General features: G+C 37.6%; 1 protein-coding gene across 3 annotated transcripts in view; it reads left to right on the top strand.

The window, feature by feature from the left end:
* The window catches only part of USP44 (ubiquitin specific peptidase 44), a 54,714-nt gene extending 31,680 nt beyond the window's left edge, over positions 1–23,034 (top strand). For all 3 annotated transcript variants that reach the window (XM_040491173.1, XM_040491175.1, XM_040491174.1), the window contains 5 exons: positions 6,418–7,912; positions 11,848–12,043; positions 14,389–14,497; positions 19,797–20,002; positions 21,169–23,034. In XM_040491173.1, the coding sequence (XP_040347107.1) occupies positions 6,488–7,912; positions 11,848–12,043; positions 14,389–14,497; positions 19,797–20,002; positions 21,169–21,368 (2,136 nt within the window). In that variant the 5' untranslated portion in view covers positions 6,418–6,487 and the 3' untranslated portion in view covers positions 21,369–23,034. The remainder of the gene's footprint in view (positions 1–6,417; positions 7,913–11,847; positions 12,044–14,388; positions 14,498–19,796; positions 20,003–21,168) is intronic.
* The last annotated feature ends 445 nt before the right edge of the window (positions 23,035–23,479 follow it).

Here is a 23,479-nt window from a genome sequence, read left to right on the forward strand (position 1 = left end):
AAAAAAAAAAAATAAAGTGAATATACTGATAAAAATTACATAACCAACCTGCTGAAGCTAAACAGAGTTTAATACATAGCTTCTCCGCAGTGGATTAGCAAATGAAAAGTGCTCTGAACCCAATAGAGGAAAATAGGAAGTGTCAAGGAAATACTCCCATACCCCTTAATTTTCCTCCAAGCTTTTAGATCTTGTGTGATGAGACCCCTTTGGGGATACCTTTTTAAGTGTCTCTGAGCTTTGACACCAGGCAGCAGAGCAAACTGGAAGCCTCAGGTGGCAGCAACCTGGCTTTCTAGTTCCTGCTTACCTCCCTGCCCCTCTTTTGGTCATCTGCCCTCCTGGTTTCTTTCATAACTTGACCGGGTAAGTGGACCCCCTGCTCTAAAATATTAATCATATTGGTCATTCAACCATTCTGGTTTCACTTCTTGGTGGGTTTTTTTGTTTTGGTTTTTAAGATTTATTTTTGGGGCGCCTGGGTGGCTCAGTCGGTTAAGCCTCTGACTTCGGCTGAGGTCATGATCTCATGGTTTACTGGTTCGAGTTGCGTCGAGCTCTGTTCTGACAGCTCAGAGGCTGGAGCCTGCTTCGGATTCTGTGTCTCCCTCTCTCTCTGCCCCTCTCCCCTCACGCTCTGTCTCTCTCTCCTTCAAAAATAAATAAACATCAAAAAACATTATAAAAGATTTTATTTTTAAGTAATCTCCACACCCAGTGTAGGGCTTGAACTCACAACCCTGAGATCAAGCAAGAGTCTCTGGTTCTATCAACTGAGGCAGCCAGGTGCCCCTGGTTTCACTTCTTCAGATTTTTTAAAAAAGATTTTATTTTTGAGAGCTCCCCTTTTAAAAAGTAAATACTCCTGGGAGAGGTTAGACCTTAGTTCTCAGCTAATACCTTCATTTTCAGTTAGCACCTTAGTTGGGCTCAGTATACATTTGGCTGAGAAGAATGAATCCCTGGCTAAAAGTGATAAAACTAGAAGAAAATTAGCCTATATAATAGCAGTAGCAGTGGCAGTAGTCATAGTAGTATTGTCAACTAAGATACTGAGAGCCACATAATTAAGTGCCAGGGTTTATTCTAAGTGCTTTATGGATATAAATTTCTCCGATTCCCTCAACAACCTTATTGGTGTTCTTACCACCGTTTCTTAAAGATAAGAAAACTGAGGTAAGTAGAGCATAAATAATTTGTCTAGGTCACTTGGTAAATATAGCTAAGTGTTAAACTCAGTCATTTGTATTCTAGAGTGTCCTTTCTAGCCATTTTGTTGTGATACCTCTCCACTGCTATATTGCCTCTCAGAGAGATGGCATCTGATCAGCATTTCTCTTTTTTCAGGGTTTTTCATTGAATGGAATCACAATGTTCAATTTTAGGCCACTTCCTGTTGAAGGGCCGTGAGAACCTTGCCATCATCATGTAAATAGATTTTTTAGTAACAATTAGGAATGTATTTGCAGAACAGAGAAGAGATTAAAGAGGCTCGTGTATAATTTAGCTACATATGTGCTAAATTATATACTAGTATGCATATTTAAAATTTATTGTATAAGTAACATGCTTATTTAGATATTTGAAAATATGGATAACCCCAAAATAAACTATATTATACATTCTTTCTAGAAGTTTCTTTTCTTTTGAGTCTTCTTTTCTGAATGTTATGCAAGGTGTAATTCATACCACCTCTAAAATTTTAGAATGAAATAATTTCCCTTGAGTGTAAATAAGCAGCATTTCCATCGTCATCTCAAGAAGTTGAACTAATCATTATTGTCTGACTTGCCAGAAAGGAATGTTTAAATTGTCTCTGTATTCTTTATATGATCCTTTTTATTTTATTTTTTATATAATCTTTTTAAAACAAAAGTAGAGGGGGCCTGGGTGGCTCAGTTGGATGAGCATTCGATTCTTGATTTTGGGCTCAGAATTGACCCCTGCACTGAGTGTGGAACCTGCTTAAGTTTCTCTCTCTCCCCCTCTGCTTCCCTCCCCAGCTCACATGTGCTCTCTCTCTCTTAAAAAACAACAACAACAACAACAACAACAACAACAAAAAACACATTAAAGTAGATAGAAGAGAACCCTAGATTTTTCTCTTAATCTCCATATTGAACCAGTTCTTTAAGCCAAAGTTTGACGCTACTCTACCTCTGCTCCCATCTTTCCTTCAACACTTCTGCAGCTTTAATTTCCTTATATCTGGAGTAATAATCTCTTTTAATCATTCATCCTTCCTCTGGGTCTGCATTTCAGATCCATCTGTGACCTATATATCTGATCATGTCATTCTTCTCTACAGTTTTTCAGTGACTTATTGCCCATAGTTCCTGGAAGCAGGCTTGGGGATGATTAGCGCAGGGAATTTTCTGGGTCTTAGGTACCCATGAATGGATCTAAAAGGGAAGTTGGGATGTGTGCAGGCTCCAGGTGACCACCTCCCCCTGACTCTGTGGACTCCACATAATGGGAGAGGGTTAGGGCAGGGACCCCCTTAAGTGTCAGGTCTGGGCCCTGGTGGTCTAGGTTTATAGGAAGAGCATGCTGTTGCTGTGTAAACTTTTGCTGGCAACAAGGATCAAAGCTGGGAGACCATTTAGGAGCCTTATTGCAGTAATCCAGGTGAGACTTGATTGTGACTTGGACCAGGGTGAGAGCAGTAGAGGTAATAAATTGTCGGGTTCTCGATATATTTTTAAGATAGAGCCAACCATTTTTTCCTGAAGGATTGGTGTAGGGAGAGAGAAAAAGGAGTCAAGGATGAGATATTTAGCTTCAGTACGTGGAAGGATTTAGGATAATGGAGCATATTAATCTTTGATGTCTTAATTTTGCCATTAGCAACTACTGTTGAATGCTAGGAGTTCTAATAAAATACTGTATTTGAACAGATTCTGGACCTCAGGAAATTTTGAAGGAAGAGAAATAAACTTGAAATATGAGCCTGAAGGGGTGTCTGGGTGGTTCAGACGGTTAAGTGTCCAACTCTTGATTTTGGCTTAGGTCATGGTCTCACAATTTATGAGTTCGAGCCCTGCATCAGGCTCTGCACTGACAGTGTGGAGCCTGCTTCGGATTCTCCCTCTCTCTCTGCCCCTATCCCACTTGTGCTTGTTTACTTATTTATAAATAAATAAACTTCAAAAATTTTAAGAAAAAATGTGTGCCTGAAATGTGTACACATGTGAGTGTTGGGACTGGTCAGCCTTAAGTCCATATTCACGATACACCCTACATTTGAAAGTTAAGAAATGAAGGGGGAGAGGCTCTCTGATTGCTAGGAGATTTTACTAAAAAAAAAAAAAAAAAAAAAAAAAAAAAAAAAAATTGGTGAGAAGGAACCAAAAATCAACTTCACCTTTGCAGCTTTCTTAGATGCCTGGAGGTGGTACCTAAGTACCATTGAAATTCATATTGCTGTCCTAAAAAAATGTATTTTTTATTCATCTTTTCAAATTTATATTTAAATCCTAGTTAACATAGTGTAATATTGTTTTCAGGAGTAGGATTTAGTGATTCATCACTTACGTATAACACCCAGTGCTCAACACAAGTGCCCTCCTTAATCTCCATCACCCATTTAGCCCATTACCCACCCATGTCCCCTTCAGCAACCCTCAGTTTGTTGTCTGTAATTTAAAGAATCTCTTACCATCTGCTTCCCTCTCTTTTTTTTCCCCCTTCTCCTATATTCATCTGTTTTGTTTATTAAATTCCACATACAAGTGAAATCCTATGGTATTTGTCTTTCACTGACTGACTTCTTTCACTGAGCATAATACAGTCTAGCTATATCCATGCTATTGGAAATTCCAAGATTTCATTCTTTTTTTTTTAAGAGAGAGAGAGAGAGAGAGAGAGAGAGAGAGAGAGAGCACACGCACACATGCACAAATGGGGATGAGGTAGAGAGTATCTTAAGCAGGCTCCACGCTCAGCTCAGAGCCCAACTCAGGGCTCCATCTCACATGAGACGGTGAGATCATGACCTGAGCCAAAATCAAGAGTTGGACATTTGGGGTGCTTGGGTGGCTCAGTCAGTTAAGCATCTGACTCTTGAATTCAGCTCAGGTCATTATCTTACTCATGAGATTGAGCCCTGAGTCAGGCTCCAAGGGATCCTGTTTGGGATTCTCTCTCCCCCTCTCTCTCTGCCCCTGCCCTGCTGTGTTCTCTGTCTCTGTCTGTCTCTCTCAAAATAAATAAATAAACATTAAAAAAAAAAAAAAAGAGTTGGATTCTTAACCAGCTGAGCCACCCAGGTGCCCCAAGATCTCATTCTTTTTGATGGCTCAGTAATATTCCATTGTTACCTATACCCCACATCTTCATTATTCATTCATCAGTTGTTGGACATTTGGGCTCTTTCCACAATTTGGCTATTGTTGATAATGCTGCTATTAACATTGGAGTGCACATACCTCTTTGAACCACTATTTTTGTATCCTTTGTATTTACTAGGTAAATACCTAGTAATGCAATTGCTGGATCATAGGGTAGTTCTATTTTTAACTTTTTGAAGAACCTCCATACTGTTTTCCAGAGTGGCTGAACCAATTTGCATTCCTGCCAACAGGGCGAGAAAGCTCCCCTTTCTCCACATTTTCACCAACACGTGTTGTTTCCTGTGTTGTTAATTTTAGCCATCCTGACAGGTGAGAGGTGGTATCTCATCGTGGTTTTGATTTGTATTTCCTTGATGGTGAGTGATATTGAGCATCTTTTCATGTGACAGTCATCCGGATGTTTTCTTTGGAAAAATCAATTCATGTCTTCTGCCCATTTCTTAACTGGATTGTTTGTTTTTGAGGGAGGTTGTTTGATAAGTTATTTATAGATTTTGGATAGTGTCCTTTTATCAGCTGCCCTAAAAGTTTGAAAGTATTGATCATACTACATAAAATGTTCTGAGTTCTGGAACTCAGAACTCCACTGCTTACGCCTGGAGCCTGACTCAGGCCATCCCATGACCCTGGGATCATTCAGCTGAAATCAAGAGTGGCTCAACCAACTGAGCCACGCAGGCACCCCTACTATCTTTATTTTTATTTATCTATTTTTAAGATTTTACTTTTAAGTAATCTCTATACCCAATGTGGGGTCCAAACTCACAATCCTGAGATCAAGAAAGAGTTGCACACTAAAGCAACTAAGCCAAATGCCTCTATTTTTAGATCCTGTAGCAGAAGTTTTCCTGACTCTTAACTCATAAAGGAACGTGTTTCTGGGTCAAAACCACATAGGTTTTGTTTGTTTTGTTTTATTATGTTGGGATGGGGTTTTGTTTTTGTTTTTGTAATAAGCTTATAATTTCAGATAGTCCATAGGCCCACCAGAATGTAAACATTTATTATATTGCCATCCACTTCATATTTTTCTTTTTCTCTTTGCTTATGTATCCTTGTACATTCCTAAGAGGCTATTCAAACACAAAAGCATGTCTCTTTCTCCCTCCCTAAGGTAAACTGTCAAGTCTGTCAAATTCAAAGTATGTTACAGAGCCATGAATTAAAGGTCATTATTGATTTACTAGTGGAAAGCTAAATTTAAAATGGTAATTAAGTAAATATTGATGTGATTTATTTGAATAAATAGAATATAATAGAATGTTAAGATTTGTTCATCTTAGGGGCACCTGGGTGGCTCAGTCAGTTAAACATCTGATTTAATCTCAGCTCAGGTCTCGATCTCAGAGTTCAAGCCCCATGTTGGGCTCTACAACTGGGCATAGAGCCTACTTAAAATACATATTTTTTCACTGTAGCTACCATTATAGCTACCATTTATTGGGGGTTTACTGTGTGTTAAATATTTCATATTTTTTCAGTTTTTCATTGAAGTTGGTATGACTTTTCCCTGTTTTACAGAAATTTAGAGAAGTTAAAATATTTGCTCAAATCAGACATATAACAGTGTGTTGCAGAGGTAGAATTCATATCTCTAAGTGTTTGTTTCAGAACGCATGCTGTTAACTATGATTATGCTTTAGTAACAATTTGGATAGGGGTCTCAGAATGTAGACATTACTGAGATATATTTGAGTCTTGCCGACCCTAATTTTTAAGAAAAGGAATGTAGTTCTTTAAACTGCCCTCAACTATTGGGTGAAAGGATGGATCTTATTCTAGTTCATTGAAAAGAGGGCACTACCCCCTTTCTACCAGTAGATGGTGGCAGAAAATTAAAAACAGTTTTTAAAGGGAACCTGTTGGAGAAAGTTAAGTGTATTTTAAGATGAGAGATTAGAGAGCTTCGAAACAAAAGAAAAGTAAGAACTGCCTATGGTGTTATGACAGGCAGCCCACAAATTGGGAGCAAAGGAAGCAAATTTATAAAAATTTTTCTTGGAAAAATACCTTATAAAAAAGAAAAATATTGGCTTTTATTAAAAATTGATATTGTTCTGCTTAGTTTTCAGATGTTTCAAGTATCGTGAACAGAGACTTGTTTGGATTATGTGTTTCTCAGCTAGACTGAATAAATGTTAACAATGGATAAGTGCAAACACATTGGGCAGTTGCGGCTTGCTCAAGACCATTCCATCCTCAACCCTCAGAAATGGCATTGTGTGGACTGCAATACAACTGAGTCGATTTGGGCTTGCCTTAGCTGTTCTCATGTTGCCTGTGGAAGATATATTGAAGAACATGCAGTCAGGCACTTTCAAGATAGCAGTCATCCTGTTGCCTTGGAGGTGAATGAGATGTATGTTTTTTGTTACCTTTGTGATGATTATGTTCTTAATGATAATGCTACTGGAGACCTGAAGTTACTACGAAGTACCTTAAGTGCAATCAAAAGTCAAAATTATCAGTGCACGACTCGTAGTGGAAGGGTTTTGCAGTCTGTGGGTACAAGTGATGATACTTATTACTTACACGATAGCACCCAATCTCTGCTTCAAAATGAAGATCAAATGTATACTGCTCTTTGGCATAGAAGAAGAATATTAATGGGTAAAATCTTTCGAACTTGGTTTGAACAATCACCCATTGGAAGAAAAAGACAAGAGGAACAATTTCAGGAAAAAATAGCAAAAAGAGAAGTGAAGAAAAGACGACAAGAATTAGAGTATCAAGTTAAAACAGAATTGGAAAGTATACATCCAAGAAAGAGTTTACGTTTGCAAGGTCTAGCTCAGTCTACCACAGTAGAAATAGTTCCTGTTCAAGTACCACTGCAAACCCCAGCATCACCAGCAAAAGATAAAGTAGTACCTACCTCAGAAGATGTGAAATTAAAAAAAGCCAATGACTCCTCAGGTAAACAAAGGCCAATAGTAACACCTGGTGTAACTGGATTGAGAAATTTGGGAAATACTTGCTATATGAATTCTGTTCTTCAAGTGTTGAGTCATTTACTTATTTTTCGGCAATGTTTTTTAAAACTTGATCTGAACCGATGGCTGGCAGTGACAGCTAGTGATAAGACAAGATCACCTTATAAGCATCTACCAGTCACAGATACAGTATATCAAATGAATGAATGCCAAGAAAAAGATACAGGCTGTGTTCCCTCCAGACATCCAAGTTTATCATTAGGACTAAGTGGTGGAGCATCAAAGAGTAGAAAGATGGAACTTATTCAGCCAAAGGAACCAAGTTCACAATACATTTCTCTCTGTCATGAATTGCATACTTTGTTCCAAGTCATGTGGTCTGGAAAGTGGGCCTTAGTCTCACCATTTGCTATGCTACACTCCGTGTGGAGACTAATTCCAGCTTTTCGTGGTTATGCCCAACAGGATGCTCAGGAATTTCTCTGTGAACTTTTGGATAAAATACAACATGAACTAGAGACAACTGGTACTAGGTTACCAGCTCTTATCCCCACTTCTCAAAGGAAACTTATCAAACAGGTTCTGAATGTTGTGAATAATATTTTTCATGGACAACTACTTAGTCAGGTATGGATTTGTTTTTAATCTTACTTTCATCTTGGGGAATTCATAAAACGAAGCCTAAAAAATGTGTATTCTCTGTTTATCTAGTGTGTTAGAGAGGACTGTTTTCAGGTCAAAATAGATTGCTTTTACAAATATGTGTCAAGAAGTCAGCTTATTCATTTACAGTGTTTCACTCATTTATGTGTTTCCTTCATGAATCACTGGAAGTAGTTTTTCATCTATGGTATCAAAGCTTTTGGGGCATCTGGCTGGCTCACTTGGTTAAGCATCCGACTCTTGATTTCAGCTCTCAGGTCATGATCACACAGTTCCTGAGTCCGAGCCCTGTGCAGGGCTCTGCACTGACAGTGTGGAACCTGCTTGGGATTCTCTGTCTCCCCCTCTCTCTCTGCTCCTCGCCCACTCTTTTGCGCATGCACACGCACACTCTTTCTCTTTCAAAAATAATAAACATTTTTTAAAAAGCTTTTTTTGTGGGAAGAGGGAATCAGGAAACAAAGCTTCTTAGGTTGATAATATTAAATTCATTTTCTGAGAGATTGAGAAGAGAGGGTTTAATGCCTTAGGGAAGGAACAGATTTGAAGATGCTGCGGTACTGGGAATGGATTTGGTACACACTTGAATAATTTTAGGAACCAAGAGGTAGCCCTGGAAGACTTTCTATAAAATCCACGAGGGCAAGGTCTGAAAGCTTTAATAAGTAGGTAGGGAAATTTTAAGTAAGTGTGATTTCATTGAAAATAATCCTAAATGATTTTCCTTTATTTTAATTACTGTTGTAAAAGTTTCCCTTGGTGTGAAAAGGAATCACAAAACCAGGATCTTTAATCCAATTAATAACTCTAATGACTTGTTGGTAAACTATTACTAGACATAAGGTTCTCTACTTTTCCATAGCATAGATCTTAAAATTTTTTTTGTTTTAGGCAATTGGCTGTTAGGTCATTTCCTTCCTCTTGCACACCTGCCTCTGTTCCTCATTTCAACTTTCACAGTAATGATACCACCTTTTGTTTTTATAACATTAGCATACTTTGCTAGAATGTAGCTTAAATATTAAAAAAAAAATTTTTTTTTTGAAGCTTGGGGCACCTGGGTGGCTCAGTCAGTTGAGCGTCTGACTTGATTTTGGCCCAGGTCATGATCCCAGCGTCATTGGATGGAGCCACGTGTCAGGCTCTGCACTGACAGCATGGAGCCTGCTTGGGGTTCTCTCTCCCTCTCCGCCCCTCCCCTGCTTGTGCATACACTCTCTCTCTCTCTCAAAATAAACATTAAAAAAATTTCTTTGAAGTTCTGTGCCCAACGTGGGGCTTGAATTCATGATCCCAAGATTAAGAGTCACATGCTCTACCAACTGAGCCAGCCATGCATGCCTGTAGTTTAAGTATTTCAAATGTAATTATTCCTTGGGTGTATCTGTGATCTTTATTCCACTTAATGTTTCAGAAATGTAAAGATTCTACATTGTGCCAAATAGCAAATTAGAGTTGTTTCTTGTGTTGCATGCAATTTTATTTTTCTGCCATTTTTATGCAAAAGCTTAAAATGCACTATTAAGGGTGCCTGGGTGGCTTGGTTGATTAAGCATCCAACTTCAGCTCAGGTCATGATCTCATGATTCATGGGTTCAAGCTCCACATTGGGCTCCACACTGACAGAGCAGAGCCTGGTTGGGATTCCCTCTGTCAGCCTTTCCCCCATCTGCACACACACTCTCTCTCAAAATAAATAAATAAACTTAAAAAAAAGAGAGAGGAAAAAATAATAAAATGCACTATTATAGGAGTGTCTGACTGGCTCAGTCGGTAGGATATGCAACTCTGGATCCTTGGGGTTGTGAGTTCAAGCCCCATGTTGGGCCTAGAACTTACCTAAAAATTAAAAAAAAATTTTTTTAATGCACTATTATAAATAGAGGTAATATATAGTCCCCAAGGACCTATATGACACAATAAATCTATGCAGTAAAAGAAAAACCATCCCCTTATCCCATAACCCCACAATCCACATATAAAAACTATTAATAGTTTGGTATATTTCCTTCTAGTTTTTTTTCTTCTGCACATTTATACATATTTTCCCCAACTTGTGTGGTCATGATGAATTTATCTCCTTTCTTCATTTTTGTTGTTGTTGTTGTTGTTGTTGTTGTTGTTGAGAGAGAGAGAGGGAGAGAGAGGGAATCTTAAGCAGACTTCATGTTCAGCACAGAGCCTGACTGGAGCTCAACATTCACAATCGTGAAATCATGACCTGAACAAAAATCAGGAGGTAGATGGCTAACTGAGCCACCCAGGTGCCTGTAGTTTTTCATTATGATGTAAAGATTTTTCAGTCTTGGGGCGCCTGGGTGGCGCAGTCGGTTAAGCGTCCGGCTTCAGCCAGGGCATGATCTCGCGGTCCGTGAGTTCGAGCCCCGCGTCAGGCTCTGGGCTGATGGCTCAGAGCCTGGAGCCTGTTTCTGATTCTGTGTCTCCCTCTCTCTCTGCCCCTCCCCCGTTCATGCTCTGTCTCTCTCTGTCCCAAAAATAAATAAACGTTCAAAAAAAGAAAATTTAAAAAAAAAAAAGATTTTTCAGTCTTTAAAATGTTTTATCCTTTTTTTGTTTTTTACAGCATGTCGATGTCCATTATATGTATATACCATAATTTATTTACCCATTCCCATATTGTTGACTTGTAAAATAGTTGCAGTTTTTCTGTTATTATAAAGTTATAAGACATTTTTTCTAATGATTTCCTTAAGACAGAACCCTAGAAGTAGCATTACTTTGTCAAAAGGTAGGTCTTTCAATACTTGAGTACAAATTTCTTTCCAGAATTTTATATTTTATATTTTGAATAGTGCAAGAGTGCCTGTGTGTTTATTTTTCTTTTATGGATGACTTGAAATTAATAAAAATTTTTATGCCAGCTTTTTGCTCTCTTCCTTTAGACATGTAATAAACTCTTAGGAATATGGTTATCTCAGGAGATTCAGATGCTTGGTTCCTTTAATAAACTGTTCTCAAAAGGTTAAAACCTGGCCCAAATGAGTCCCCAGACAAACACCAAGAGTGTTCTTTTCTTTGTGTCAATTTGTTAAATCTAAAATCTACATTAGACCTGGCTTCTTTATTTTGTTGCCTGTTCCAGGAATGTAACTTTATGAAAGAGTTTAGTAATCTATCATGTGGGGATTATTAGATTTGTAGTCTGTCTTCAACATTAAGTCCTGCTGAGTGTTTCACTGAAGGTATAAGTCTTTCCCTTTCCAGTTGCTCTATTGCCTATGTCAGTTGTTAGAACTGCCCCGTATTCTTTGTAGTTCCTATATTTGGTGAAGATTTTGATGTAGTGATGTTTGTTTTAAGTGAGAGTGTGATGACACCATTTACATTAAATGTATTGGCTTTTGAAATTATCAGTTGGTAGGGCTTCAAAATCTACACGTACTAATATACTATATATAAAAATATACAAATAGTATTTTATTTGTATCATGGTTAAGAGGTTATAGGGATTTGGAGAGAAAATTAGTGAAAGATGAGGAAGGAAAAAGGACAAAGAACAAGTCTAATAATCTAAACATATTAAATTAAATGCATATAAATCTCTCTCTCACATACACACACATATACCAAATTAAATGAGTCCACAGTTGTCTTTTTTTTTTTTTTTAAACCTACATTCAGATTTGACTAATGGCCTTGGAGTTTTTTAAATGCCTACTGGTTAAAGCCCACCAGTACATAATGGGTTTAATGACAGTCATTGAAAGGAAAAATTATAATAATAAAAAAAAATCCCTGAAAATAATACAAAGCAAATTATTCAGAATTCTGATGGTGCATTTTCATAAGAAAAACTAATTTACTGACCTCTATAGTGAAAGGAGTAAGTGTTTTGACAGAAGGATTGTAATCTGAGGAACTAATATTTTTATTTTCAGGTTACATGTGTTGCATGTGACAACAAATCAAATACCATAGAACCTTTCTGGGACTTGTCATTGGAATTTCCAGAAAGATACCAATGCAGTGGAAAAGATGTTACTTCCCAGCCATGTCTGGTTACTGAAATGTTGGCCAAATTCACAGAAACTGAAGCTTTAGAAGGAAAAATCTACGTATGTGACCAGTGTAACTGTAAGTAGAGACTATATATTCTCTTTGCTTTTCTAAGATTAGCAAAGAGAAACACAAATGAGAGGAAGCGTAAAAAATTCCTCAAGTAGTAGTTCTGGAAATAAAGTTTGGTAGTTCATCAAAAGAAATTGGGATAGATGTTTCTACTTTATAATTGGCATTTGTGAACTATGTGTTTGTTTTGCCTTCTGATGACATTAAAAGAATTTATCCTATAGTCAATTGTGGAGAGAAAGAATTCATAAAATAAGAAATTTAAACTTAATATGTGAGACAGAATAAAGTAGCAACGGGGAATAGTCAAAGAAGGCATATTATTTAGTACTGAATGTAATGTTTGCTGAGTCTTTTAGCTACATATCAAAACACTGATCTATAGATAATATATGCGTATAAGTGTGTGTATGCATAGCTAGATAATAGGACATAATATATAGGCGGACTGCTGTATGGAAATTGGTTTCATGAAAACAAAGATTTAGTCAAAAACCATCTACTGTCTCTTCTATATTAGTCATTGTTCTAATTGCTATGGATAGAAATAAAATACTTTTTAAGGTACTTACATTCCTAATGGAAGAAACAGACAATTAAGATCTATTATGAGAAACTCTGTCATAGAGGTGAGCACAGGAACCCAGCACTGGGGGATGAAACAGCCATTGCAGTTAAAGAGAAGCATCATCCTCCAGGGAAATTGTATATAAAACCATGACAGATCTGTTGTGTCTTTAGCAGGTGTCTATCTTTTCTATCAATGTACATGTGGCATCTTCGTGTTTATACCATATATTTTCAAGTATTCTTTCTAATTTCCATGTCTGGAAAAAATGACTCTAGGGTTTTAGATACTAAACTTCTAAAGTAATATAAAAGAAATATTGGATGTTCCAGCATTGAAGAAATGTCACATCAATTGATGGTTTTCTTAGAATGGCTTATGCTGACATTTTCTGAGTGCTGTCTAATATGAACTCTGTTATAAATATATAACCCTAAGATTTATGAGGTTAGAACAAAATAAACCTTATCAAATTCAAATGGTGAAGTATTTTTTTTTCTTGGACATAAATGTGAATGGTCCTAGATGCTTTCATCACCAAATCTGGGAATAGAAAGATACTATGAATGAATACAGAATATGATTTTATAATATGTTTGTGTGTGTGTGTTGGGCCTAAAAGAGCTACTCTAATTTAATACATACAGGCAAGTGTTTAAAATTATAAGTCAGGGAGTTGACATCACTTATCTAGCTATACATGGGCCATATATTCAGGGAGACAATCCAAATGTAGGTCTAGGACATTCAGCAGCGCTGGATTCCTGGATGTCAGGAGCAGAGACTTGGAGGAAAGTCTTCTGGTGGCAAGTGGAGATGGCTTAGAGGATAGCCTCATAGGGGACTGGTTCCACCCCCTACAGGAGAAGCAGCTACTGCTGTGACTGGAGTCAGAGCTGCTGTATAAGTTGAAGGACAGCTCCTAGGCGTCCAGAGCAAACTTGTAGATAATGGCCCAGCCTGAAGCTGCAGGGTACAATTCATAGGTGAACCTCTGACAACAGAAAGAATCTAAAATGCTACCTGTTTTAAGATTTGTACTAAAATAGCAAAAGCAAGACACCGAGGGAGTCCTCAGACACAGAGCTGGTAAAGGACTGCTGTGTCAGGAAGTGGGGAAGGGTGTTCTGAGCAATTATGAACCTGTCCCCACTGGGATTCTGATTAAATTCAGTAAATGAACTGACCATGATAATTGTTTAAATGAAGAATTTGGGAAGTGTATATTAAAGTATGTTTAGGGAAAGTTTTCTTATTAATTGGCATAGCCAAATCCATTTTTAAATATTGTAGCACTATATCATTCTGTTGCCTTATTTGCAGGATTATATTAAATCATGTACTGAATTGGGGCGCCTGGGTGGCTCAGTTGGTTGGGCGTCCGACTTCAGCTCAGGTCATGATCTCATGGTCTGTGAGTTCGAGCCCCGCGTCGGGCTCTGTGCTGACAGCTCAGAGCCTGGAGCCTGCTTCAGATTCTGTGTCTTCCTCTCTCTCTGTCCCTTCCCCGCTCATGTTCTGTCTCTCTCTGTCTCAAAAATAAATAAAAACATTAAAAAAAAATCATGTACTGAATTGTGTACATATCTACCTTGACTAGCTCTTAAGTTGTGTGTATGCATGTTTGTACTTACAAGTTTTTTTTAGAGCAAGTATGTCCTTATCTCTAATGCAGTACAATGCCTGTGACAGAGAAGATGTTTAATAATACATGTCTAAAGTATTTACTCAGCATTTCTTTGTATCTTTAAATTTGATTCTCATTCTGTCTTTGATATCACAGCAAAACGTAGAAGGTTTTCCTCAAAATCAGTTGTACTCACAGAAGCACGAAAACAGCTTATGGTTTGTCACCTACCTCAGGTTCTCAGACTACATCTCAAACGATTCAGGTTAGTAGTAGTGGTATTATAACTACATGCTTCATTTGTTTGTTTGTTTTAAAGATTTTTTATTTTTAAGTAATCTCTACATTCAACGTGGGGTTTGAACTTAACACCACCAAGATCAAGAGTCACATGATATACCAACTGAGCCAGCCAGGCTCCCCTCCAACTTTACACTTCTAATTTAATCATTCCTTGTGCTTATCATGCTTTAAAACTTAACACACATAATGAATCAAATTTTAGTAGTATATACTGGGCTAGCAGATGACTTAATAACATCTACCTACTTCTGCATTCACTTATTTATTTACTTACTTTTTTTTTTTTTTTTAATTTTTTTTTTCCAACGTTTTATTTATTTTTGGGACAGAGAGAGACAGAGCATGAACGGGGGAGGGGCAGAGAGAGAGGGAGACACAGAATCGGAAACAGGCTCCAGGCTCTGAGCCATCAGCCCAGAGCCTGATGCGGGGCTCGAACTCACGGAGCGCGAGATCGTGACCTGGCTGAAGTCGGACGCTTAACCGACTGCGCCACCCAGGCGCCCCTTTACTTACTTTTTAAATGTTTACTTATTTGAGAGTGTGTGTGCATGGGGCAGAGAGAGAGGAAGAGAGAGAATCCCAAGCAGAGCTCCAGGTGGGGCTAGATATCAGGAACCATGAGATCATAACTTGAGCCAAGATTGAGAGTCAGATGCTTGACTGACTGAGCCACCCAGGCACCCCTACTTCTGCTTTTTTTTAAAGACAAAAAAAATCCTGTCATTATCTCTAGCCTTGACCAGTAAACACTACATTTAATAACTAAACTTCTGATTTGCTTCCCTTGTAGAATACATTGCTAATGAGTCGACCCCTCCCATTTTGGTCTGCTCAGTAATCTTATTCTTCATGTAAGTTTCTGCTTATAGAGTTTAAAATATGCTCAGTGAGGGTATAAAAGTCTTTATAACTTAGAGGATTTGGCTCAATTGCTTCATTCTCAGAAAAATAAGTTCAACTAAGAGCAGTTAACAAAAACAAAAAAAAATTCTAGTGTTCAGAAATATGTTTAGTCAGGTGAATTAGTTTGCAAAACTGTTGGTTAAGCAAAGCATATGGTTTCATACTTTGTAATAACCATGTTAACCTTAAAGCTTTCTTATTAACCTTTCTTAATAACCTTAAAGCTTATTCTAATCTCAAATGACTTTATGTGCTAGGACTTGAAAACTACTGAGACCATGTTTTTCATACATATTGGGTTTTGCTTGTTTAAAGTTTTTTTAATAATTGGGGCGCCTGGGTGGCTCAGTTGGTTAAGGGTCTGACGTCGGCTCAGGTCATGATCTCACGGTTTGTGAGTTCAAGCCCCACATCGGGCTGTGTGCTGACAGCTCAGAGTCTGGAGCCTGCTTTCTCCCTCTCACTCTGCCCCTCCCCACATCACACTCTGTCTCTCTCTCCTTCAAAAATAAATAAACATTAAAAAATGTAAAGTTTTTTTAATAATTAAAATATTTATTTATTTTAACATTTATTTACTTATTTTTGAGACAGAGGCAGAGCATAAGCAGGGGAGGGGGAGGGAGAGAGAGAGAGAGAGAGAGAGAGAGAGAGAGAGAGAGATACAGAATCTGAAGCAGGCTCCGGGCTGCTCTGTTAGCACAGAGCCCGACGCGGGGCTCGAACTCACGAACTGCTAGACCATGACCCGAGCTGAAGTCAGACACTCAACCAACTGAGCCACCCAGGTGCCCCAATAATATATTTTTTTAATTCAAACTTTACAGAAGGTAAAGTAAAAGCCCAAAATAAGTACCTCTTTCCTCTCAGTCCCACTTCCCAGAGATATTCACTGTTAACTCTAGTCAGTTATTTCAGTTACTTATTGAAGCTGTTAAAGGTACAGTCAGCAAATAACATGTGAGTGCTGGTTAATGCAAGATGTTGTTCTATATTCTTTGGGGACTATAAAGTAGGTTCCTTTTCTCAAGATTATAATCAGGCATGCACAGAAATAGTGGTGAAATAGAAATACTAAGTATCACAAATTACATACAAATTGATTTATCAGAGACTTAGAAGAGGGAGTTAGCTGATGTTCCCAAAGCCTCTCTTATGGCATAGGGGTCTTTATATTATTCAGATCTCAGTTTATATGTCATCTCTTTAGAGCAGACTTCCCTGACCATCCTACTTAAAAGTAGCACCACTCAGGGAACCTGGGTGGCCCATTCAGTTAAGGGTTCGCGTTTGGCTCAGGTCATGATCCCTGGGTTGTGGGATCTAGCCCTGTGTCGGGCTCATGCTGAGCGTTTAAGATTCTTTCTCCCTCTGCCCCTCACCCTTACTCAAGCTCTCTCTTTTTTTTCTAAAAAAAAAAAAAAAAAGTACCACCCAACCCTCATTATCATACTACCCTGTTTCTGCTTAAATGACAGAACCCATCACCTGCAATTAGTAGTTTACTTATTTCTCTTCCTCTGCTAGTGGAACAGAAGCTCAGTAAGGACAGGAATGTTGTCTATTTCATTCCTGTATCCCAAGGCCCAGAACCAAATTCTGTGCATAGTATTTGGCCGAAAATATTTACTAAGTGAACGAATGGGGCATGTACAGAAGGAGGAGCACTTTAGCCTAAGGGAGCAACATGAACAAAGGTATGGAGAAAGGAACAGGGAAGGGTATAAACAAAAGGTTTAGTGGAGTCAGGCAAGACCTGCCATTGTGCATAAAATCAAGTGGAGTGGAAACTGGAGGACTAATTAGGAGGTTAATGTTGTATTCCAGGGCCAGGGAGCATGGAGAGGTAAGAACATAAATGAGATTCTGTAAAGAAAAAACTGAAAGGACTCAAATTTTGGTTACATAAATTGGTACTGAATCGGCTACTGTAAACTGTTAAAGAACTTCCTGTTTTTCATAATTGCTGCTTTAACCTGGTATTTGAAGCTTTCCTTAGAGTTAAACCTGTTTGACTCCCTTTCCATCTTCTGCCCAAAACATTTTTGACCCTTCATGCCATATTTATTTCTGATTCAGAGATTTTGTTTATGCTGCCTTTACCACTTTGTCTTTCTCCTTTTTCTTCATCTTTGAATGAAGATTTGCCAGTGTATAAAATATATAGGATATATAAAAGATAAAGGGGAGAATGGGATTGCAGAGGGGCATACAGGAGCCTCTTTTCTAGTACCGTAAAAGCTCCCCACGTGTGTCTCCCAGTCCATTCTCTCCCTTCTCTTTGAAGTAAACCACTGTGCACTTAGGGTATAGTGTTATCTTGTTGTCATTTTACTGTATTTCTTTTTTTGTGTGTGTGTTTTATTTATTTTGAGAGAGAGCATGAGTGGGACAGAGAGAGAGTGAGAGAGAATCCCAAGCAGGCTCCGCACTGTCAGTGCAGAGCCCAAAACAGGGCTCAAACTCACAAACCTCAAGATCATGATCTGAGGGGCACCTGGGTGGCTCAGTCAGTTGAGTGTCCGACTTCAGCTCAGGTCATGATCTCATGGTTTGTGAGTTCAAGCCCCACGTCGGGCTCTGTGCTGACAGCTCAGAGCCTGGAGCCTGCTTCCGATTCTGTGTCTCCCTCTGTCTCTGCCCCTCCCCCACTTGTGCTCTGTCTCTCTCAAAAATAAATAATCATTAAAAATTTTTTTTAAAAAATCATGATCTAAGCTGAAATCAAGAGTTGGACACTTAACCCACTGAGCCACCCAGGCACCCACATTTTACTGTATCAGCAGAAAAAAACTGGGTGCCAAACTTATCAATAGGAATCAATTGTCTATTTAGATGGCATACAAGTGTTTATTGAGCATTATTAAATAATGTAAGGTTTGAATTTTATGGTTAAATAAAATATAAACTTGTGAATGATAAGAATTATAGGAACTTACGTTAAGCAAGTCCCTTTTTTTTTTTTAACGTGCTTGGTCTTCCATCCTGACTAAAGGTGCACTGGATGTAGGATTTTTCATACATTTCATGGGGAAGGATTGGGATATGAGTCTTAGTCCATTTAATTTGCAAGTCTCACCTTTAGTTCCATACCAGTTTATATTGTACTGATAGCATCTTCACATATTTGGACTTCACAAAACCTATCTATATTCCTTTCTCCTTTGTCTACTTATTTTTATCTATTATAACTTCATGTTTTAGTACTTTAATGCTATTATATTTTCATCAATGGCTGTCTTTTGTCCCTGCACCACAGTACCCAAGCTGCATTATAATCCCTTCTAAGAACAACCGTGTATTACATTATTTTCCCTTGTAGCACCAGCTCATACTCTGTGTATGATAAAAACATTGTTTGCCATGTTTTGATCTAGTACCAAGAAGGATGACCAACAGGCTGGGAAAATGACAGTATAGAGGCACTATTAGAGTTCTATCCCTAATGAGTATTTTGCTGACTTACAAGGAAGGGTCACAGTTCCTTTTTTTTTTTTTTTTTTTTTTTGAAGAGCTCTGAAGTGTTCTGAGGAATTAGAGGTTTTGTTCTGTTTTTTTCTCCACATCTGGCCAAGAAGGATCCAGAGTATGTTTCCCAAGTACAAACTCTAGCTTCTGGGGTATCTCCCTTATGGTGTGACAAGGCAACAGAGAATTAAAAACCTTTTGGTGGGCACCTGGCTGGTCAGTTGGTGGAGCCTACAACTCTTGGTCTTGGGGATGTGAGCTCAAGTCCTGTGTTGGGTGTAGAGATTATTTAAAATCTTTAGGGGTGCCTGGGTGGCTCAGTCAGTTGAGCATCCGACTCTTGATTTCAGCTCAGGTCATGATCCTGGGTTTGTGGGTTCCAGCCCCATGTCAGGCTCTGTGCTGACAGTGCGGAGCCTGCTTAGAATTCGTTTCTCCCCTTCTCTGCCCCTACCCCACTCACACTCTGTAAGTCTCTTTCAAAATAAATAAATAAACCTTTAAAAGATTTTTTTTTAATGAAAAATAAATACAATCTCAAAAATAAATAAATAAAAATTTAAAAACCCTTTGGTACTTTAATCCATTAGAAGGGGGAAACTGCCATAGGGCCGTAATTTCCTTCTTATATTAATTTTCTTCCTATATTATCATCTAACTACAGAAGGCAAATACTTTAAAACCTGACTAGACCTGTTTAATAAGCCTAAATTCTTCCATTTATAGCCACCTTCAGCATTGAAGGGATTTTATATTTACATTATTTTACATATGATACTTTGTATTCTATACTGAGACCTATTATTATGACTGTCTGAACCTGGCACATGTTTATATTCCATTGATTTTTTTTTTTTTTAAATAATTTTACCCTGGTTTGTTCACAGGTGGTCAGGACGTAATAACCGAGAGAAAATTGGTGTTCATGTTGGCTTTGAAGAAATCTTAAACATGGAGCCTTATTGCTGCAGGGAATCCCTGAAATCCCTCAGACCAGAATGTTTTATCTATGACTTATCTGCTGTAGTAATGCACCATGGGAAAGGATTTGGCTCAGGACACTACACTGCCTACTGCTATAATTCTGAAGGAGGTATAGATGGGTAGATGGGGAAAAGTATTTTATCTTGGGTCAAATTTGGAAGCTGGAGTTTAGGCTTTACAGTTTCTAAATTGACCACTAAATCATCTTAAGTGAAGCCACTTGACCTTTTGTTTTCTTTCAAGAATACTTCTATAGTTCATAAAAAAACTGAGAGTTTGTGCAGAAAATGGATATTTTCTGCAGGATTGTAGTAGTTTTGACTTTCAAAGGCTGTAGCAATAAGATAGTAAGAATGGTTGCATTAATTCAGTGCTATCTTTTTTTATATAGTTTTTTTCACGTTTATTTATGAGAGAGAGAGAGAGAGAAAGAGCACTAGTGGGGGAGGGCAGAGACAAAGACACAGAATCCAAAGCAGGCTCCAGGCTCCCAATTGTCAGCACAGAGCTTGAACTCATGAACTGTGGGATCATGACCTGAGCCGAAATCGGACACTTAACCAACTGAGCCACCCAGGCACCCTAGTGCTATCTTTTATTACAGGCATATTTCTAAGGGCAAGTCCTCTGTTTACGGGTTTCATCTAGTTAATTTTGCTAGAGAACAGACCATCTAATAAACTGGGATCACAGATACTTAGAATAAACCCTGAGTTTAGGTTTTAACAAAACTCACTTTAATTTACTGCCTCCATGGACCCTCAAGAACAGTCTTCATAGGTAACAAGTGACTTAGGGTTTTTTTATTTCCCTTCCTTACCTACTATTGAACGACGACTGAGCCTCCGCATTCATACCATTTCCCTTCACCCTACACAAAATAAACTCAAAAGACGTGTGGACAGAAAGCCCACATAATCCACGAAGGCAATTAATTTAACAATAAACTACCAAGAGCGAGTTGTACACTGTTTGCTTTACAGTATGACTAGTAGCAAAAGCATTAACTGGTAAAATGATACCTGGAATTAAAGATTGTGTCAGTTGAACTAATCAGATTCTTTAACTTAAAACTACTTGTAGAATAAAGGTAGATAAATCCAGAGTAACATACTGCCCAAACTATTTAAAAGAAAGGAGTTGGCTAATTATTTTCCCTTCAAAGAAACTTTAACTCTTACTGAAACTAATACCTTTAAATCCATTTTAATTTATACTAGAAACTTCTAAAATTCCTTTATAAACATTAAGGTATATTTCTGTGCTTCACTCTAGGGTTCTGGGTACACTGCAATGATTCCAAGCTAAGCATGTGCACTATGGATGAAGTATGCAAGGCCCAAGCTTATATCTTGTTTTATACCCAGCGAGTTACTGAGAATGGACATTCTAAACTCTTGCCTCCAGAACTCCTGTCTGGTAGCCAACATCCCAATGAAGAAGCTGATACCTCTTCTAATGAAATCCTTAGCTGATCCAAAGACAGTGGGGCTTTCTTCTTGTGATTTTATATATACTTTTTAAAAGGGCTTACGATTTTGAGCTTCATTGTTTTAATTTTTTACTTAGGAATCAGTGCACAGTTTATACATTTTGTATCCACAACAAAACGGTTTTTACAGAGACAAAACTAGCATAAACATGTATATCAATGACAGCAGGTAACTAAACTTTTCTCAAGTACTTGGGAGTTTTAAACTTTCAGTGTTTACTTCATACTGGCATTACTTCTTTTATATTTTCATGTCTTAATTGGCTCAGATCATGAATTTGTGCAATCTTTTACTGAAGTTCAGGTGGCATCATTTTATACATTTTTTATTTAGCTTTTGTAGGTATTTTCTATACAAATTCTTATTAGGTGGAAATTAGATAGTCTTCACTAATGATATTACCAAAAAAGAAAAAATTTCTTTCAGGCCATTTGCATAGTGAAGTTACCTTTGCCCCTTGACGGCAGTTAAACTACTACATTCACTGTGAAATACCAAGGTATTACCTAAATACTCATCAGTCACACTAATTGATACTCCTGAGGCTTTGTGTGTTACAGGACTCAGAACAAACATTCCTTTGATTAAAGGAACTTCATTTTTTTCAAAAATGTATTAAGTTTTAATAATTGTTCTTTATTTGGCATAGTCAAACTTCATACAAATGAAAATGACAGCTTTATAAATAGTATATTTAAATTACTTCAGTACTGTGGACATGAAAACAATGATGGCTCAGACTTACAATGATTTGTTTGGCAGCAAACAGGTTTGTCCAGATTCTAATAAAGCAGTCTTATCAAAAATCTGAATTCAGCAGTGTATTATGGTAAGCAAGTACAGTTTAACTTGGATGTGAGGTTTTTTTTTATGTTTAACATTAGATCTCTTAAAAGCTTTGTACTGTATCATATCTTGAGATTTTTAAAGGAAAAAAATAAGTCTTCTTTAAGAGAAAAAATTGCTTAAAACAGAGAAGATAATTGTTCAAAATTGGCAACTGGGCAATATATTCAGCATCTCATTTTTTTCTAAATAATTTTTCTAAATCTCATTTTCTAAATAGGCTTGGATTACTCACTCTTGCTCCGATTATGTGAAGACTAGGAACCTCAGATGTTCAAATACTTGGCCCTTTTAAAAAAAACTATCTAAACTTCCATTTTATTATAAATATGTTATGAAATACTCTTTGCTCTTCCCAAATAATCTTACTAGATCTCTTTAAATTCCTACTGCTGCTAATTTATCATCCACTAACCTCTATAGATCAGCTATTTCACATCTTAGCTCAGTGTTAACCCCTGGAAGATCATTTATTCTTTTTAGGTTTGCTTGTAGGTTGAAATCTTCATGAAAGATAATACCCTATAGAATGCTGTTTTTTGCCAGTGTTCATCTATTAAGTATAAGCTTGAAAAGGACCTCTATTAGCAAATTTTCCTTAAATTTCAGAGAGCAAGTTGCTGGGGCAGCTGATCATGAAGTGCAATGAGAATTTATCACTGAACAGACAAGTCATTTATGCCAAAATACAGCCTGAGTATTAAATGGCTAAAGTTTAAAATCTTTCACTTAATTACCTATGCAAGTTGTTACCTCAACTGTTAATGTAATTATACCTCATTAAAGATTTATGTGGTCAAGATACCTGAGTCTAAACTTTTTTAATTTCAAGGATTACTTTATACTTGGGTAAACTGCTACACACTTTAGCACCTGGTTTTAGGGAGATAATTTAAAGACAACTCTGCAAGATATGCTGTTTGTAATGGTATAGATGTTTCAGTACTTATTTCAATATAAAAATATATGAGAAAGAAAGTGACTTACCCTTTTACTTTTTTTTTTTAAAGGTATACACACCTATATGTATGCACATAGCTTTTTTTTTTTTCATTTTTTTTTTTTTTAACCTTTATTGATTTTTGAGACAGAGAGAGAGAGCATGAACGGGGGAGGTTCAGAGAGAGATGGAGACACAGAATCTGAAACAGGCTCCAGGCTCTGGGCTCTGAGCTGTCAGCACAGAGCCCGACGTGGGGCTCGAACTCACGGACTGTGAGATCATGACCTGAGCCGAAGTCAGACGC

This window comes from Herpailurus yagouaroundi, unplaced genomic scaffold (assembly GCF_014898765.1).
Source record: "Herpailurus yagouaroundi ecotype Mexico unplaced genomic scaffold, PumYag 182, whole genome shotgun sequence".
In the NCBI taxonomy this organism is placed as follows: Eukaryota; Metazoa; Chordata; class Mammalia; order Carnivora; family Felidae; genus Herpailurus; species Herpailurus yagouaroundi.